At 42.6% G+C, this 19,963-nt stretch overlaps 1 protein-coding gene across 33 annotated transcripts in view; it reads left to right on the top strand.

The window, feature by feature from the left end:
• TCF4 (transcription factor 4) overlaps window positions 1-18,593 on the top strand; it is a 427,786-nt gene extending 409,193 nt beyond the window's left edge. For 26 of the 33 annotated variants that reach the window (XM_077346820.1, XM_077346828.1, XM_077346835.1 and 23 more), the window contains 5 exons: window positions 4,287-4,422; window positions 7,641-7,803; window positions 10,111-10,340; window positions 11,564-11,713; window positions 12,982-17,668. In XM_077346820.1, coding sequence (XP_077202935.1) covers window positions 4,287-4,422; window positions 7,641-7,803; window positions 10,111-10,340; window positions 11,564-11,700 — 666 coding nt within the window. In that variant the 3' untranslated portion in view covers window positions 11,701-11,713; window positions 12,982-17,668. Of the gene's footprint in view, window positions 1-4,286; window positions 4,423-7,640; window positions 7,804-10,110; window positions 10,341-11,563; window positions 11,714-12,981; window positions 17,669-17,718 lie in introns of those variants that run through there. The other 7 variants (XM_077346824.1, XM_077346815.1, XM_077346841.1 and 4 more) reach the window with 2 other exon arrangements.
• The last annotated feature ends 1,370 nt before the right edge of the window (window positions 18,594-19,963 follow it).

Genomic DNA, 19,963 nt, shown 5'->3' with positions numbered 1-19,963 from the left:
TTGGCATGGTAAGGTCAGCAGCTACCTGTACAGGTGCTTTTTCAGTTGGGGCCCCCATCTGCCTGAAGAGTTCATAAAGGCCTCCCAACTTTCTGCTCCTCCCCAGAATGTTCAAGACAGAAACATTCAGGGGACTTTTTAATAAAAGGATTAGAATTGGGGTACAACAGAACCGTGCAGGACGACACCGTAGTAAAGGAACAGAATTGTAGCCTGTTACAATTCATTCTGCATGTACATCATCTTGGTTTTGCTGCACTTTCTACCTTTATTGTTGGACATTTGTACACTAACATGATCTGTTGGATTATGGTTTTGCAGCTGGCTAGGAGCCGTATTTTAATAAATCATCATGCCTTTGTATTCTGCTTTCTATGTTATTCTCGGTAATTCTTAGACGGCTTTTTGTTTGCCTTATTTTCTAATTCTGTGATCTTAGTCCTGTTGCATTGTTAATTGGATGTTTTATGCTGCCTGATAGAATTGTTCTTACATTTTGTAATGACCTGAGTGACCAAGGCAGGCTACAAATGGAATGAATGAATGAATGAATGAATGAATGAATGAATGAATGAATGAATGAATGAATAAACAAACAAACAAACAAACAAATAAATGTCTCCCTTTTCATTGACAATTGGCCATGTATGGTTTGTACCTCTTGTCCCTACATTTTGGGGCCTGGTTAATAGAGCCAGTGAATGTGGCAAGAAAATTCAACCTGTTTTTTAATTGTTCTTCATATTGAGGTTCTCATCAGATGCAAGATTCAGGCGACATCTTTATAAGTCTTATGATATGCCTAATACAAGCAATGCTGTGACCCAGATTACCCAATCTCATCAAAACTCAGAGACTAAACAGGGTCCGTACTTGGAAGGGAGACAGCCAAGGAAGACCTGGAGAGGAAAGCAGTGGAAAACCACACACACACACACACCAATACAAATAACTCCCTGACCTGGTTAGCCCAGAATAGCCAGCTCTCAGAAGCTAAGCATGGTTGTCCCTGGTCAATATTTAGATGGAAAACCACCAAGGAAGTCTAAGGAGTCTGTGTAGAGGAATGCAGTGACAAACCACCCCTAAATATCTCTTCCCTTGAAAACTCTGTAAGGTTGCCATAAGTCAGTTGGGATTCAACAGCAAAACAACAATAATACATATCCTTAGAGGAGGGCAGGGAAAGGTTCCTGTTGGCAGCAGAGGAGAGGACCTGCAATTGTGGGTTTAAACTATGGTTAGAACAAGGTGGTGAGCTCCCCCTTACTGGAGGTCTTCAAGTAACAGTTGGACAGATCATTATCCTGGAGGCTTGAGGCTGATCCTGCCTTGAGCAGGGGGTGGGACTAGATGGCCAGGATGGCCCCTTCCAACTCCAGGATTCTAGGAGTCTAGTTCAGCAGAGGAATCGGCTGCCTAAGGAAGTGGTGAGCTCCCCCTTACCGACAGTTTTCAAGCAGCGGCTAGACAGATAGTTATCCAGGATGATTTAGGCTGATCCTGCATTGAGCAGAGGGTGGGACTAGATGGCCCACATGGCCCTTCCCATCTCTGTGATTCTAAATGACAGAACAAAGTTTGAGTCCTGCGGTTCCTTGAACACCAACAAAGTTTAATTCTGAGTGGAAGCTTTCATGCAAAGCTTATACCCAGAATTCAACTTCGTTGGTCGTCAAGATGGCACCGGACTCCAACTCTGCTCTCTTGCTTCCTGCCAGCATGGCTACCCACGTGAATCTAATACAAATAACTGGCACGTTTGCAGAAAGGATACAATTAGCTGTGGGTTTTTTTGTTATCACTCCAACCCAAAGCATTTGTCTTTGCTGGATCTTTGAGATGTATTAAGCTCTTCCTCTTAGGCACTGACGGGAGGGAGGCATAATGGCTTGGACAGCAGCCAATGTGAGTAGAAAATGGGGTGGTACGTTTGATTGCTCCAGGCTCTGTTTCCTCTTCTCCTCTCTTGCCTCCAGCTTGGCATCTGTTGGGTCAGGCAGCATTCAGCAGCTGAACCCTGGTGTACTCCCGCGGCAATTCGGCCGTGCCCTCTTCACCCGTGTTCTACTTCCAGTGGTCCCTCCTTTCTAATTTTCGTAGCAGAATTTGAAAACTCTTAACATGTTTTCTTATGCCTCAGCTGGGGGAGAAATCTCCATACGCACTACCTGTTTGTCTACACGCAGTTCCTCAACCAGTTAAGGGGCCATGAACTTGAAATGTAAAAGTTTTCAAACAATGGGAAAGAACTGTCACTTGCTTTTGATTAAGTGCATTATTTCTGGAAAGGACTTCTTCTTTTTTTTTTTTTCCTTTCCTTTTTGCTCTTTGATTCTTCTTTGGCAGAATTCTCTTTAATCCCCCTCTCAGTCCTGCCTCCCTGGTAACAATTATGCTGCATTGTCTTGTATGTCTGATTAGAAGCATTCCTTAGTTGGCTTAAGGTCCACTAAAACCAATGGGAATGACACCACGGGAGAATCGGAAATGCCAACAGTGGGCCAGCTTGGTGAATCCACATACCACCTGATTGGTAGGGACATGTGCCCCATACAGCTTCCCTCCTCAGTTTTAATTAATGTGTTTTCATTTGGACTTCTGTTCTGCCCTATCTCCACCATCTCAGGGCAGATCTTCAGGCAGACAACTTCACACTCTGGCTTTCCCTTACTCCGTTTCCTCCCTGATGCGTTCTGTCTTGTAAGCCTGCAGGCGTTTTCGTTGTATTACAATGCCCGGTAGTTTTAAGGATGTTATGGATGCTTTTGTTATCATGTAAGCATTCCCATTTCACCACAGCCCTGATTGCGCAGTTGTTTGGTATGTCTTCCCACAGCCATTTGTAGCCACGGGGTTGTATTGTGCAATAAACAGCCAACGTTCCTTAATTAATTGACAGATTTAACATACAGGTTGGCCGAAGGATGTGATACCACCACTACCACCACCACCACCCCCCCGCAAAAAAAGAGGAGATGTCTCTATTATCAGGGGCCTGTCCATTATGCCAGTAGCCCCATTAGAGTGACCCCATCATGTCCACAATGAATGGCATTACGGGCGTGTTTAATATATGCACTGCAGTTGTGATGTGGGCAAGAACGGTGGCCCCTTGGAGTTGGGTTTCTGGGGTTAATGACTTAAGAACAGCCTTTCACAATTTTTTTTTTTATCGTTGAGAAACCCCTGAAACTTTGAGAAACCCCAGAAGTGGTGAAATCATGCAGAATACGGTTAGGAAGCAGAGCTGTGGACACACCCACCTGGGGCCCCTCCCCTGCCCACCCATTCGAGGCCCATCAGTGGCCATAGGGCGGGGAAATGGGTTGACATGACCGTATATGGTCATATCACCTGATAAATGTTTAATGTTATAGACTGTTTCATGTATTGTTGCTATGTTCCATGTAAACCGCCCTGAGCCTCCGGGGAGGGCTGTATATAAATATAATAAATAAACAAACAAACAAACAAATAAAATAATAAATTAAAAAATATATATTAAAAATTCATCATTAACACCCACCCATTCGGAGGACCCTTCCAGGGCTGCCAAGAAACCCCAGGGTTTCACAAAACCCTGGTTGAGAAAGCCTGACTTAGAAGCAAAGATCAATCGGGAATGAGCCCGGGCTTCTGGTTTTTGGAAAACCTGGTCATCTTTTATTATTATTATTATGTTTTGCTCCAAACCAGGACCGCGTGAAATATGTCAGTAGCTTCCCCTGTCCCGGGCTTTATCTGGCATGAGGAAACCGGGGAAGGGAGGTGGGAACGGTAGGCCCAAGAACCTTATCCCCTGCAAGGAAAGTCAGATGCCAAATTGAAATTCCTGCAGGATTTCTGATAGCGGTGGGGGAATTGAAAAGCCCACAATTAAGCATATGGGCATTAAGATAATTGTCTGATCCGTTGGCGGACATGATAGAAGACAGATGGGTACGAATCAGTCCTCTCTCCATCAGCACCCTGGGAGAGACAATTTGACGTTTTACCTACCTGAGCTCCTCTGCCGTGTTTGTCACTAAATGTGCTGCGCAGTGACTTAGTGAGTGTTAAACATTTTATGGCATACATGGCATACATGCATACAGGCCATGTATACCTACAGCAGTACCTCGGCGCCCTCTAGTGAAGAAGGGAACCTCGCCATCATTTTGAAATGCCCACTTCTGCCCTTCCCCGTATTTCTCCAGTCCATCGCCGGAAGTTGCACTTTTTACGTCCCCTTGGTTCACATCAGCTTTGCATATAAATGGCCTCTCCTTGCTCTCCCATTACAGGTTGGGGCTCACCGTGAGGACGCCGTTGGTCTCCGCAGCGGCCATTCGCTCGTGCCAAACCAGGTCCCCGTTCCGCAGTTGCCGGTGCAGTCCGCCACGTCTCCCGACTTAAACCCGCCTCAAGATCCGTACAGAGGTGAGTTCAGTGGCATTAGCGCCTGCACGACGTACGTTAATCCTGAGCCATTGCGTGGGCAAATCCATGGGCAGAATTATCGTAAGGTCCTCGCAGCAGCAACAAAATTTTCCTTCACGTTGTGCCATCAGTGCAGGTGCGGGGGGAATATCGGACTCATTTTTATAATGCCGTGATTGATTGGCATGGGCGATTAGTTGAGGCATTTAGAAGAAGAAGAAGAGTTGGTTCTTCTATGCCACTTTCCTCTACCCAGAGGAGTCTCAAAGCAGCTTACATTTGCCTTCCTTTTCCTCTCCCCACAAAAGACACCCTGTTAGGGAGGTGGGGTTGAGAGAGCCCCGATATTACTGAAGAAGAAGAGTTGGTTCTTATATGCCATTTTTCTCTACCAGAAGAATCTCAACGCAGCTTCCATTTGCCTTCCCTTTCCTCTCCCCACAACAGACACCCTGTGAGGGAGGTGGGGTTGAGAGAGCCCCGATATTACTGAAGAAGAAGAGTTGGTTCTTATATGCCATTTTTCTCTACCAGAAGAATCTCAACGCAGCTTCCATTTGCCTTCCCTTTCCTCTCCCCACAACAGACACCCTGTGAGGGAGATGAGGCTGAGAAAGCCCTGATATCACTGCTTTATCAGTGCCGTAGCAGGCCCAAGGTCACCCAGCTGGCTGCATGTGGGGAAGTGCGGAATCAAACCCAGCTCACCAGATTAGAAGTCCGCATTCCTAACCACTACACCAAGTTCATTCAAGTTGCATAACAGTGCATGCAAGAGCAAGTGTGGTCATGGAGTCCAGTTTCGGTGTACCCTCACATGAACACCCCAGTCACATAGTTGAAGTGGAGGATACCGACAGTTGGGAGTTCTGAGATGCAGGAAGTCACACACCTAACTCTTCCTGCTGTTTGCTACTGAACGCTTTTGTGAGCATTCAGCAATTATTGCCTGCCCCAGTATTGTTAAAGAATTGACTGGAGATCACAGGTTGCCAGTCAGGCTGGAATCTGCCAAGAAAAACAACCAGACTTCTATTTATTTGTATGAATTTATTCTTTGCTTTTCTCTCCAGCGGGGGACTAAACTGACTCCACCATTCTCCATTTTATCCTCACAGAGACTCTGTGAGGTAGGCCAGGCTGAGAGAGATGCACTGAGCTTCCGTGGCAGAGGCAGGATTAAGTCTGGGTCTTCTAGAGCCTGGGACAGCTAGAGCGGTTTCTCAGTGGAACGGGCTTCCTCGGGAGGTGGTGGGTTCTCCATCTTTGGAGATTTTTAAACAGAGGCTGGAGAGCCATCTGACAGAGAGGCTGATTCTGTGAAGGCAAAGGGGTGGCAGGTTACAGTAGATGAGCGGTAGGGTTGTGAGTGTCCTGCATAGTGCAGGGGGTTGGACTAGATGTCCCAGGAGGTCCCTTCCAACTTTATGTCTATGCTTCTAGGTCTTGCTCCTACACTCTGTACCACTGCACCAAACTACAGGATCACAGACTATCAAGCTGCGCAAAATCTTTTGTTTGGGTCCTTTATGACCTGCAGGATTTTTTGTTTCACACATTAAGAAAGCTACAAAATCTATTCAACCAGAAACAGAGTACCCCGTTTGACTCCCCACTCTGGGCACAGCAGTGTCTCTCCACTCTCCTACCAAGTTTCTGGGGGAAACTGCCAATAAACCTCTTCCCTTCCTTTTTATGTCAAACTGTAAATTTGTTGTATGGATGTATGTAAGAGCGGTTCACATTGAAACTTTCATAATGTAGTACGGTATAACATTTTGATTTGAGTATATAACGTTTTCATAACAGTAAGAACAATTAAGAGCCTCTTGTGGCGCAGGGTGTTAAGGCAGCAGAAATGCTGTCTGAAGCTCTGTCCATGAGGTTGGGAGTTTGATCTCAGCAGCCGGCTCAAGGTTGACTCAGCCTTCCATCCTTCCGAGGTCGGTAAAATGAGTACCCAGCTTGCTGGGGGGTAAACGGTAATGACTGGGGAAGGCACTGGCAAACCACCCCGTATTGAGTCTGCCATGAAAACGCTGGAGGGCGTCACCCCAAGGGTCAGACATGACCTGGTGCTTGCACAGGGGATACCTTTGCCTTTACCTTTACCTTTAAGAACAATTAACAGTAAGAACTCATCCCACAATATGATATAGGAGATCGATATTGTAGCTCCAGTTTGGCATTCAGCAGGGAATATTTGATTCAGTTTTGTTGCACTGTGGGTTTCGTTCTTCTTTTGTGAGTGCAGTTTGATGGGAGGAGGGGCCTCGGACTCTGGTCGGTGGCAGGTTCATTTGCCCTGACCGAAAGCCTGGTGGAAGAGCTCCATTTTGCAGGCTCCGAATAATCAGTTTCGGTCCAGCAGGGCCCTGATGTCATCTGGGAGCTCATTCCACCAGGTGGACAGAGAAAGTCCCGGCTCTGGTCGAGGTCAAACGAGCTTCCCTGAGGCCAGGGATCACCAGCTTCTTGATGTTGGTGGACCGTAGTGCCCTCTGGGGGCCACAGGTAGAGAGGTGCAGAAGGTCTAGAGCCCAAGGTGACGTGCAAATTCTGTAAAGAGAACAACCATTTATTAGAAGAATCCATTATGCCCGAACGAGGACCCAGACACATATTTATCTGTGTACTCACCATGTGCTAGACTTGGCTGGGACCTGAATAATTTCATTTTGCAGTGGGCTCACAGAGGCCTGGGAAGTGAGACCACTGATCTGGTGCGCCGATAGGCAAAGACCATTATGTCCCGCTCGTATTTCCTTGGCTGTAAATTGAGACGCCTCCTTATTTACAAAGGCCGATCTAGCCTGTTTCGGGGAGGTGCTGCTTGAAAGGGCTTCCTGCTCCCCCTTGGCTGTGTCTCTTTGATTAGCCTTGATGGCACAGCGGTTATACTTCCCTAAAGTTATTGTTTCCCCAACATTTAAGCTGGTGATTTGTAGGCAATGAAATTGGTATCCTTTCCAAAGGCATCACAGGATGGATCCCGGCCACAAGGACAGAGCTGGAAAGCTGGCTTTAACAGTTGCTTTCCTGAAGCTTCCTCTCTTTTTTTTGTAAAAGGGTCCTGTTACTAATAAATGAAACAGTTTGGCTCTCCTGGGACTTTGGAAGAAGATGAACACAAGTTCATTAACGCTTGTGCTTCTGTGTGCGCACGCTCTCTCTTTTTTTTTTCCTGTGTATATATTTATACATCTTTTCTGCCATAGGAATGCCGACTGGACTTCAAGGACAAAGCGTGTCTTCAGGGAGCTCCGAAATCAAATCCGACGACGAGGGAGACGAAAACCTCCAGGACGCAAAATCTTCTGACGACAAGAAGTTAGACGACGACAAGAAGGATATCAAATCAATTACTAGGTCAAGATCTAGGTAACCGTATATAATAGTGTCGCTTCATTTAATTCCTTTACTGGACTTCGATGAAGTGAACAGAACAGGAAGGAACTCTTGAGTTTTTCCTCCTGCCAGTCAAACCCAAAAACTAAAAAAAAAAAAAAAACTAAAAAAAAAAAAAGCTCTTTCTGGTAGTACTAAGAGTATCTGTTCGGATGCGTGTACTCCGGGAGTGCTGTACGTTGCTTCCGGGCAATGAAATTAGACTGATTCCGCACTAAACAGAACTTGGAAAAAATTGGGAAATAATAAATTCAGAGATAATGTGCTTGCAATTTGTGTATGTAAACGAATGTCCTAAAACAGATGCCGTTTGTGTAACAGCCTGTGCCCAGTGGAATACTTGTTTTCCCCCTGAATTTTTTTTTAATGTGCCTAGCTGTGAATGGATAAATCAATGTAGCTTCGTTCGGGTTAAACAGAGCTCGGCCTGTTTGTGCCATCTGAGGCCCTTTTGTTGAGCTTTTGGAAGGAGCCAAGCGATTTCATCACATCTCGATCCCCAAGAACGGCTTGGTATCCTTATGTGGACCAGCGATTCTTGCTCACAGGCATCAGTGGCCGTAGCATGCATGATTTTGCTTGGATCGCCACTGGCCCTCCATCTGTTCTTCATGTTCTACGTAAAAGAGATATTGCAAAACATTCGGGAAAACTTGTATTTCGATTTTATCATCAAAGCCCCCTTTGATGAGCGCACCTGGTTTTCCATTTGGGCTTTACCACTTGAATAACAGAGGGACTGTTGCGTAGTGTACAGGGCATTCCAGCTCATACTCACGCACACGCATGTAGCAAACTACAGAGTTCTGAATCAGAAATAGATTCAGCTTTGAAATATAGATGTTAGAGTTAGTAGCAAATCTGGGGTGTGGATAGATCAGAGCGGGTAACTTCAAGATAGAAGCATTGATCACCAGCACTGGACAGGAGGTGGGGGGCGGGGTCCTGGTTTACTGGTTAGGACAGGCCTTCTCAACCAGAGTTCTGCTATGCAGTCATTGCGTCCTTGGGTTACATCCTTTACCATCCATATAAAACTGCTGTTTTACGAAGTATGGTGATCCTGATTCATACATAGGTCCACAGAAAAATCAAGATCAACCTAAATTGCACAAGATAATGTACAAGATTTCCAGTTCTTGGTTGAAAGGATAGTGTCACTCTCTTTTTAAGACTATATAAATCCCAGCAGTTGAGCAAGCGTCTCTGCACTTATTAACACCATATGCGGGTACCTTATGAAGGCTTCAGGGAACGAAGCAAAATGATAATTCTTGCATTAATGTAACTGAAGAGTAATTGAGATTATTTTAGGGGTCCCAGCATCCAGGTAATGGCTAGATATCTCCTGGTATTCCTGCCAATCTCCAGGCAACAGAGATCAGTTCATCTGGAGAAAATGGCCACTTTGGAAGGTAGACATTGAAGTTCCTCCCCTCCTCAAACCCCACCCTCCTCAGGTTCTGCCCCAAAAATCCCCAGGTATTTCCAAACCCAGAGCTGGCAACCCTAGATGATCTACTATATGGTCAGTACTACTGCGGTCAGTACTACCTCAGTACTACTACTAATCAGTACTACTACTAATCAGTAAAAGCCAAATTGTCTAGTCATTGAAGAAGCTGAACGTAAGCAAAGACCATTTCCAGGTCATCTTTCCTCTGTTGGAGGATTGCTCTTTCACAGCTAAATCCAGTATTACCCCCAACTACAGAGAAATCATAGACCATTGTCTTGGGGAAAATGCAAGAACTTCATAAGGTGGAACTAGTTTACTTTCTGAAGAGAATGGCAGTCTCTTTTTGAAACTCTTAAAAGCCAACGTTCAATCCAGAGTCTCTCCCATCACCACACACAGGTCCCCTAAAAGGTTGAGAAGAGAGGAGAAACAGGGCATCCCTTATATCTAATCAATTCTTAAACGTATCCTGCATAAGTTGCAGACAAGAGGCCTTAACATTGTCTCCCTTTTTTATTTTTAATACCCAATCCGATGGAGGATTTTTGAGAACTCAAAAAGTTGGGCAATATTTTGTCTGGTCTTATTAAAAGGCATGATACAACTTTTGTTTTGGGGGTTGCACAGCGTGATGAAAGAGTGCTGTGTGCGTGGAACCATAGTGTTGGAAGGGACCTCCTGGGTCATCTAGTCCAACCCGCCACACAATGAAGAGGACTCTAAAACAAAGCTTGTTTAACTGTTTACCATGCATTGCAATGGAAGGAACATGTTGTTTTTCCCGCACTGCTAGAAAATGCTGCGTTCTCTTTGTCTCTCAGCAATAATGACGATGAAGATCTTACACCGGAGCAAAAGGCCGAGCGCGAGAAAGAGAGGAGAATGGCCAACAATGCCCGCGAACGCCTCCGTGTCCGCGACATCAACGAGGCCTTCAAGGAGCTCGGCCGGATGGTGCAGCTCCACCTGAAGAGTGACAAGCCTCAGACCAAACTCCTGATCTTACATCAAGCTGTAGCTGTTATTCTCAGCTTAGAGCAACAAGTCAGAGGTCAGTTAGTTGCCAGAACCAGCTCATACACTGCTTGATCTACTAAGGCAAGATATCTACTAGGCCAGGGGTAGTCAATCTGTGGTCCTCCAGATGTTCATGGACTACAATGCTGGCAAATCCTGGCAGGGGCTCTTGTGAGTTGCAGTCCATGAACATCTGGAGGACCACAGGTTAACTACCCCTGTACTAGGCCTCAAAATCCACTGTTGAAAGGACAGTTAGCTCATGGGACCTGATCTAAGTTCACATCATTTTTGCCAACGTTCTCTTCATGTTCACTCAACCTGAAGACATCACATGCAACGAATGCATCACATCTAAGAGGCGGGTCTTTCGCATCACCTGTTGCCTGGTCCTTTCAGTTGGAGTTGTCTGGGATTGAACGTGGGGCCCCACCACGATTTAGATGGCTGCCACGTGACAGCTTGCTGGAACTTTGTCCGTGTTGCTGTAGTGAAGAAAGATCTTTCATGTGCCTCTTTCCCTGTTGATTTATGCTATTTTTCTGCCCTGTTTAGGCCTCCCAACCGTTTAGGTTATGCTGGGAAGAAACAGTTTTTGATTGAGTAGGCTAAACTTATTGGCAGATCTGCAGTGACCAGTTAATCTGCATTTAATGGCTCCTCTGTCTTACAGTCATTCACATCAAAGGAACTAAGTTGGCTGATGGGACCCATTTGTACATAAATTAGCTTGTATCCAGCCAGATTTTCTGTGGGTCATGAGACATGGCTGGACAAAAGTTTTGCAGGATGGGGGCTATAATAACAATTTGCAGGGAGGGGGGAGTGACCAGAAATGTTACCTTGATCCATCCCATTCTTGTCTTTTAAGAAACTACGATGAGTCTAGTACCAGGTGACGTTTAAGCTGGGTATTTTAGGGCTTTTTTTTTTAAACTGGATTTTGGCTTGAAGCCCCTTCTTATAAGAGCACTGGGGTAGAGTTAGCGATAATATTACAGGCAAAGGTGGATCTGCATCCAGAATATTCACAGGATAAGATGGATTTAGATGGGACAGATAAAGAAAAGGCTTCCTTTGATCCTAAAAATAGCCCCAGATGTCAAAGCCAGAGGTCCCGAGATGCATATATTGTGTTGTTATGGAGAGGGGTGGTTAAAGGACTGAGGTTGGAAAATGAAACTGAGGATGCCAAATAAGCAACCAAATGTGCTCAGTTCCTGTGTTCAGAACATCCTTTCATTTTGGGTCTCACAGAAAGGAATCTGAATCCTAAAGCGGCGTGTCTGAAAAGAAGGGAAGAAGAGAAAGTATCTTCGGACCCTCCTCCACTTTCTTTGGCAGGACCCCACCCTGGGATGGGAGACACATCTAATCATATGGGACAGATGTAAAAAAAAACAAAAGGCAAGTCTGGTTATTAAGTTTCCCTAACAACTGTTTGATCCATTTTAACTTGTCCAGGGGGAAAGGGGATATCTTGGCATTGATTTATTTAATGGCTTGTAGCCCAATGTTCTCCCAGTGGGTCTGAGATCAGTCGCAGGAGCCGTGAAAGTAGATAGACCCACTTGTCCTCCACGTTTATAGCAAAACAGAAACAAGAGTGGATTCAGAGCACTCCGTGCGCACCTGGTGCAACAGAACAGAATGAAGGACTGCTTGTTACAAAAGCAATCTTCCATCAAAACAGCCATTCTTTCAGAGGGCAGCCATGTTGTCTACAGTAGAGTAGCTAGATTCAAGGGTAGTAGCATCTGGAAGACTAACCAGGTTTTCGAGGTATAAATTTTTGAAAGTCAACACTCCTTTTCTCTCTTCATTGCTGTGCTATCTGATTAAGGGACTTTTGACTAGCGGTGTGCGTTAAAAAAAAACAGTTTTTTTGTTCAGTTTGGGTAATTTGGACCTGAAATTGTTTTGCTGTTTTTGAAAAAAACTGGATCCCAATACCATACCAGGTTTTTTTTAGATGCAGAGTTATTTTTTTTAGAAATCCTGATTTTTATTTCAGATTTAATAGACCTGAGAAGAACAAAAATGACCCTGGGGCTGGCTCGGCCCCACCACAGGAAAAACTGGTCCTAGGATCTGCCTGCAACGGGAAGGTCTCTTTCTGCTGCATGCAGACCTGGCTGGAAGGTTTCTGTTACACACAGACCTGAGAAGATCAAATGCAGCAGATGATCTCTCAGCTCCCACCCTCCCAGCTGATTGGTATAATTGAACATCCCCAAATAAAAGCAAAAAGAAAAATCAGCTTTTATTCATACCCAGCTATATTGGTAGCCAGTCATAGAATCATAGAGTTGGAAGGGACCTCCAGGGACATCTAGTCCACCTCCCTGCACAGTGCAGGAACTCAGTGACCCCAATTCCATGCCCAAGTGATCCCCCCCCCCACACACACACACCAAAAATCTCCAGAATCCACCCATTGTGTAGGGATTTGTTTTAGCCTAAAATGAATTAGTGTGACTGGGGGGTGGGAGTTACAAGTGGGATTTCATCTTTGACATGAGTAATAGGAGTAAGGATCAGTTTACTAGTGGTATGCTATAAGCTTCTGGAGAAATGCATTGTGTACCATCAAAATGTTGTAGGAACAAATTAACAGTATTAACGAACGTTCGGTCTCCTCAGCTGACCCAGATTATTTTTTGCTTATTCCGCAGGTCCAAGTTGCTACATTTTCTTCATGTAAACCAGAGACCACTTCCTTAACAGCTGTATTATCTTAAACCCACATAAACACTTAACCCCCCCCCTTTTTGTAATATAATAAGACAAGTCTGAGTAGTTACGAATCACAGACGCACGAGATTTCAGCATTCCCGATTCTGAAACGAAACACAAAAAAGGATAAAAAGTGCAACTTGAGGGACGCCTCTCTTCAACATATCATTCAGAATGTCTCGAGCAGTACGTCAGGAGCTGTAAAAATGCACAGCCAAGAGACTGAATGGCAATCTTCTCCACACTGTGGGACAATGCATTTGTGCCTAAACTTCTTTTGGAAAAAAAAATATAATTAATTTGTAAGTCTGAAAAAAAAAATATTTAATTTAAAAAAAAAATTGTAAACTTGCAATAATGAAAAGTGTACTTCTGAAGAAAAAAAATGAACGTTTTTGTTGGTGTACTAGTCTGCTAGTGTTTCTACTTACTGGATATTAAAAAGGGAAGCATTTGCTGCCCACCTATTTACAAAACCAGCAAATGTCCTAATGAAAACGGAAGTGATGACATTAGCCATTCCTTAGGGTAGGAGGAACAGATGGATCTTATAGACCTACGACACACACACACACACACACACATATAAATATATATATAAATATATATAAATATATATTAAAATTAGTGACTATGGTAAGCTTTTGTTCATTGGTTTCAGACTTTTTTGCTCCTGTAAAAAGAAAAGAAAAAAAAAGGACTGATTAACTTTTTTAAAAGAAGATTTTACTGTAAATACGGATTTTTTTGGTCTTATTTCTCTCCCACTCCCTTCCTTTGTTCTTATTGTAACCTGTAGTGCCAACTCTGTTGCTGGAGGGGCAGATCAGGAGGAAACGCTTACCCTGATGTTGCTTATCATTCATAAATAAAGTAGAGAGTTGTTTCTTCAGTCTTTTGGGGAGAATACAGGAACTGACCAATCACGTCATGTGCGGAGAAGCCGCGAGCCCTGACTGTTTTGGGGACCGAGTCGTAAACTTCGCTCTCATTGGAGACCCTATTTCTGGGATTTTTTTCAGAGGTACAAGGTTAGAATGCTACAATGTTACCACTGTGCCTTCCAATGTTTATATCATCGGAAACATAACATAATCAAAGGTGGCTGTGAATTAACAAACCAGTAGAAGTGTTAACTTTAATGTGTGTAGCCTAAATACAGTATGCAGTGATGCATTTCTGAATACATGGTCAGATGTGGGGAGGGGGGGGGGAGAAGGGGTTCAAATGGGAAAACTGCAAGTTGTGTGATAGATTTTGATTTTTTTTTAAAAACAAAAACAAGTGGATTGCTGAAAAGTAGACTTATTTGCTGCCTCCTCCTTCATCCACAAAAAAAAAAAAATGCCAATATTCAATTGTCATGAAGCATTAGAACAAGCCTTACCAGTTCTAAAGCATTAAGTTGCACTTTTCTTGAGGAGGGGGAGTAGAACAGTATTTCTCTGGCCAGTATGAATCAAGTTTTTAATTAACGTATATGAAATCGCAAGCATAGATCAAACCTACGGCACAGCAACTCATCCGGACACTAGCTTTGAAATACAGGCTCAACAGAACCAGTATCCTTAGCGATTCCGCTAACACTCTGGTATATAGAATAATTAACAAATAGAGCTCCCAATTAAATCTTTGTCAGCATCCTTTTGTCTCCAATTCCAGCTTCTGGGTTTCTTTTTTTTTTCCTTTTATTTTTTTTTTAACAGCCACACAAACTTGGCATGTATTTTTAAAACGAAATCTCCCGTTTTGAGTAGATTTTTCCACCTATCAGCACTGAGTAAATGCCATAAGTCCATTGAAAACGGTCTAGACGTTCCATCTGTTCTCCTGTTTTGCCAGTTACATAGTAATGGAAAAAAAATACATTTGTAAATTTTATGCAACAAAATGGCAAACGTATCATTATTTTGAAATTGTGTATGTAAAAGTTATATTTTTACATGTAGACTCTCGTTATTATGTGTTTTAATACATTGTATCGGTTTTTGGTTTTTTTTTTTTAAACTGTGGTTGAAACAAAATCTCATTTAAATGAAATAGTGAGATACAAGGATCTGAATTTTATGTTTCTGAAAAACATAAAGAACAAATATGATAGTTTACCATGTGAACCACCTTCTGCATATCCATAAACATTTTGATTAGCTGTGTGTGCGTGTTGAAAATTGTAAATATGTTCAGTAGCAGTAAACTTAAAATGCTTTTTCTTTTTTTCAAATTTGTTAATAAGTTCCAAAATGTGGAGGTGGATTAATAGAACAGAATTCACAATAGAACAGCAGAGTCCATGTACGTTTGAGAACAAATGTATATTCCACTGTAGAAACTGTACTTTAAACTGTCCTTATTTAGATTAAAAATGGGTATATTAATGTTCTCGGTCGACTAAAGGATGCTCCCATTCTCAAGAATATTATAATTGCTTAGCTTTTTAAAAAAACAACAACAGCAATTCCTAAAAGTCGTTAGGAAGTTCAGGAGACGAGATGATGCTCAGACAGTAAACAAGTGGCCAGTCAGTTCCCCCTCCATGGCATATATATGTACAGTAACGTCAAGACTTCGATAAACCACCTGAATTTTAAGAGTGTGTAATGTTGCCCACCGAGATTTTTTAAAAACACTCTTCTGATATGTCCCAATCGGAAAACGATGATTGCGTCAGAGCATATCCAAACAAACATGAGTTTAGCACTCCATCCACTCAATCTAATTAACTCTTTAAAGGTGCCGTGCTTGAAGACCGCTTATTGACACTATCATGGTGATAATAGCACGCATGCCCCCCCCCCCCCAGGTTTTCCACTCCTTCAATACATGCTATGGTCAGAGCATGACTCTGAACAGTGATTTTGATCTCTCTGGCGCCAAGGCAAGGTTAATTATATATACCATGGTAATCCTGTGGGTACGAATTTACAGATGGCTTCTGTTCCAAAGTGGCATTTAAACTTGAAAACTGACCAACTAGTTGCACTGTTGGTTGGTCGATGGATGTTTTTTGTTTATTTTTTACTGCATGAACGCGGCAAAGTAGATTCCGTTCCCCAAGAAATCAGATAGCAAAGACCTGCTCTCATGTCCATGTGCTCAGTGGTATTTCTTGTTCCTTAGAGATGGCAGTGGGTCGACATTAACGCTCCAGTGATGTGTGATAACAAACAGTACTCAGAACCTCCTCAGTGGGAACCCTATCCAGTGTATAGTGACTGATCCACCTCCACATTCAAGTAATTTATGAATATGCTCATTAGGGAAATCTGTTCATCTAGAGCTTTTTTTTAATTTTTTTAACATTTGTCTTATGTGTAGCTGCAAGGAACACTAATGTTTATACAACTGTCAGTTCTACCAGTGATGCAACTTGTATCGATGCAGTCTTCCGATTTGTTTTGTTTGTTAATCTCATTTCGGGGGGGGGGGGCGGGAAGGGCAGAGCGGGGCGGAATTTGCAAGTTTCATCTTTCTCTCTCTGACGGGCACCACGCAATCCGTGCTGAAGCGCAAACAATAAGAGTACGTTGCCGGGAACGAAGAAAATTCACCGGGGGAGGAAAAAGCACAAATAAATTTCAACTTAGTCCACTAAATGACTTGAGGAGTTGTCATAAAGATGGAATATGATGAATTCCAATACAGCGGGGCACCAAGACCTTTTCGGCTTCTTGTTTTGTTTTGGGTTTTTTGTTTGTTTGTTTGTTTCATTTTTTTTTTTAAAGATATTCTTTCTCATGGGACTTGAAGTTTATTCACCTTTGTGCAGTGCTGGTTTGACCATACTCATTTCAAGTATTATAGACTTATGTAATGGTGAAAATATATGAACTGTGGCCTTTTTCATTCTTGTTACTTGTGATGCAACTAAGTGAAGATAAGGAAAAAAAGCAGAGATTTACCATGTATCAGTGCCTGGCTTTTTGTTATAAAGCTTCGTTTGTCTAGTGACCTTTTTGCTATAAAATAGACTGTAGTACACCCTAGTAGGATAAAAGAAAACCCTAAATTTAAAAATAAAAAAATATATTTGGCTTATTTTTCACAGGAGCAATCCTTTTATACCATGAATATTGCAAGGGGCTGGGGGTGGGTGGGAAATTTGTCAGATTATGAATATTTCTTCTTTGTAGATTTTTGGAATCATTCTGAGTAAAAGTTTGTTACTTTATTTTACTATTTAAAAGATGTTATTTTACCATGTGTTACCGAGATGAAATTGTATGGTAGCTTCTTTTTCTTCTTCTTCTTCTTCTTCTTCTTTAGTTGTAGGTCGCAGCAGGGGGGGGCGGATTTTGCGACTGTACACATAGCTGCAACAGTAAAAAAAAAAAAAGTAAAAAGGGAAAAAGTATAAAAGGGACAAAAAAGAGAAAAAAAAGATTTTTTTAAAAAAACAGTTACACTTTGTTTTCAACGTGTGGCTGAGTGCCTCAATTTTTTCTTTCATGTTTTTTGGTGTATTTCTGATTTGTAGAAGCATCCAAACAGGTTGTGCGCTGGAGTTCTTTTTGGAAGAAAACACAGCTTGCTGTAGGGCCATTACCTGTTTCCCACCTGTAGTTATTCGATTGCTGTCATGTACATGACCATTCTGTAGCAATAAATGTGCCATTTTTATAAACTTTGTTTCTGACGCTGTTGTTTCGTTTCATTTTGCATTGTTCCGTTTTCTGTAGGTATCACTGGAAGCGCTTTTGACGGCCTAGTAGTGGCGTGGTCATCCAAGACAGAACCTCAAAAGCAAAGGGTTTCAGGTGCCCTGGGTGTTCCTGGAAGTGCCACTTTCCAGATGATGTATAAATCTGAAGTCCTTGAACATCTGAGTCCTCCTCAGAACATAGCCATTCTTCTAGAGGCCTCTTCACCCTCTTCATGTGGGTCAGACTGCTGACTTGGGTAGCTGATGAGAAATCTGCTTTCTGGACCTAACCATAGTAAATCCTTAACCTCTGTAGCCCCGACCATTGTGTAACATGGCTATGCATTGTAATATAGTTGTTATTAAAACGCTGGCCCATAGGTGGCTTGAATTCCAAGCAGTGGGGGAAGTCATTTGTAAGTTTTCGATCCTTTGTAAAGTTATTTCATATCTTTTTGGGGGATGGAAGGTGCTATATGAATGTACGCTTGCTTTCATGATGATCCGTCTTGCAGCTCTTCTGTAAATTATTTCACTCGAAACTGTTTTGTACATATGACAGGCTATCGGCGCACCGATGAACAATGGGCAAAGCATCAATAAGGTGCGGACATGTATGCAAAAAATTAAATAAACTGAACCGTGTAAAGAAATAACACTTTGAAAAACCAGATCCAGTTTATCCAATTCAAAACAAAAAGCTGGGAGAAATGTATTTTGATGGAGCAATGCTGCCAACTGCCATATTCAGTCATGGTTTTTGTGTTAATTAGATTATTTTGCAGTTGTTAGGCAGATCAACGTCTGTCTTACCGTTGCAGTTAGAGCTGCAAGAGGAATGGTCCTCTTTAATATATATATATATATATATATCCCTCTTAGAAGCATTTGTTGAAGTTGTAAATTAGAAATCCCAACTGATTGTATTTACATCTTGTAAAAAGGCGGGAAAATAAATTCACATTGCTCCTCTGGCATCTTATCAATCTGAATCAATCTCACATTGATTCTCACATCTCTTAGCTGGTTTCACATATTTTTTAAAGAAGTAGAACTAAATTTTATAGATCCGTGTTACGTTTAAGGCACTACCATGTGACTTTTTTTTTTTTTTTGCCAAATGGTTACCAATGGTGATTGGAAGAAGTTGGGGATATTTTTCACACCCTTCACACATTCCAGTTGAAAGTGTCATATTGGAAACAACGTGAAGCTGCCATGGTGTGGCTTGTCACGATAGTCTCCCACACCCAGGTCCAACATGCTAAGAAGAAAGCACAGCTGAAAAGTAGAAAACATGGTTATCACTGAAGGGTTAAGCACTTGGGTCTTGGGTACCAGTGCTCAAAGAACATCTGAATGCCATTTGTTGAGATGCTCTAATTCAGTGGTTCTCAACGTGGGGGGTCAGGACCCACCGATATATATACAATCATGAACAATGGATCTTCACGCCATTGGTCAGTTTCGGTTTAATTTCAGTGGAAGAACACTTGCGTAATTTTATGGTTGGGGGTCACCACAACATGAGGAACTGAATTAAAGGGTCGTGGCATTAGGAAGGTTGAGAACCGCAAATTTAACAGAGGTTGGTACAAAAGACAAAGAGGTGTGACACAAAGAAGATTGTGTCAAACCTCCATTAGAAGCAAGATTTTCCCTCCATTTTTCTCCCCTCGCTAAGCTGCCCTAGTAATGTCTTTTCTTCTCTCCTAAAGAACTGTGGCTGTCCCACCTTGTGAAAGTATAATATGTTGGGAAGAATGAAAGGCCCATTTAACCATTATGACTTAAATAGCACTCAAAGTTTGTATATTCCAAATTAACAAAATATTGTATTCAACATAGAGAAGGAAGGTCAGGTGAAATTGGGTTAAATTTCAGAGGTAACTCAATATAGATAACTCTAAGGTAAAATTGATACATACACAGACTTTAGTTCTTAGCTCTGAGGCTAATGATAGTTTCTTCAGCTATTCACAGTAACTTAATGTTGAGTACACCCCTATCCTTTCCTCTTCACCTCTTTGATAATTGGGGGAGGGGTGGGATTTTTAGCCATCATGTTAGTAGATTGATGTTTTAATGGGAATTTTAATGGGGTTAGTTATTGTGACCCGCCTCGAGCCTGTCGGGAGAGGCGGGAAATAAATCTAATAATAATAATAATTTGAAACACCAGGGCACCTTGAGTTTGTCACTGACTCTTAAGGTCTCCAAGAGTAGTTCCTAACTGTACCAGAGCAGGGATCTCTGCACTCTCCAGAGCTATCTTCCTGTTC

This window comes from Paroedura picta, chromosome 7 (genome assembly GCF_049243985.1).
Source record: "Paroedura picta isolate Pp20150507F chromosome 7, Ppicta_v3.0, whole genome shotgun sequence".
Taxonomy (NCBI): Eukaryota; Metazoa; Chordata; class Lepidosauria; order Squamata; family Gekkonidae; genus Paroedura; species Paroedura picta.
The sequence above is the reverse complement of the archived record's forward strand: the minus strand, read 5'-3'. Positions and strand labels throughout refer to the sequence as shown.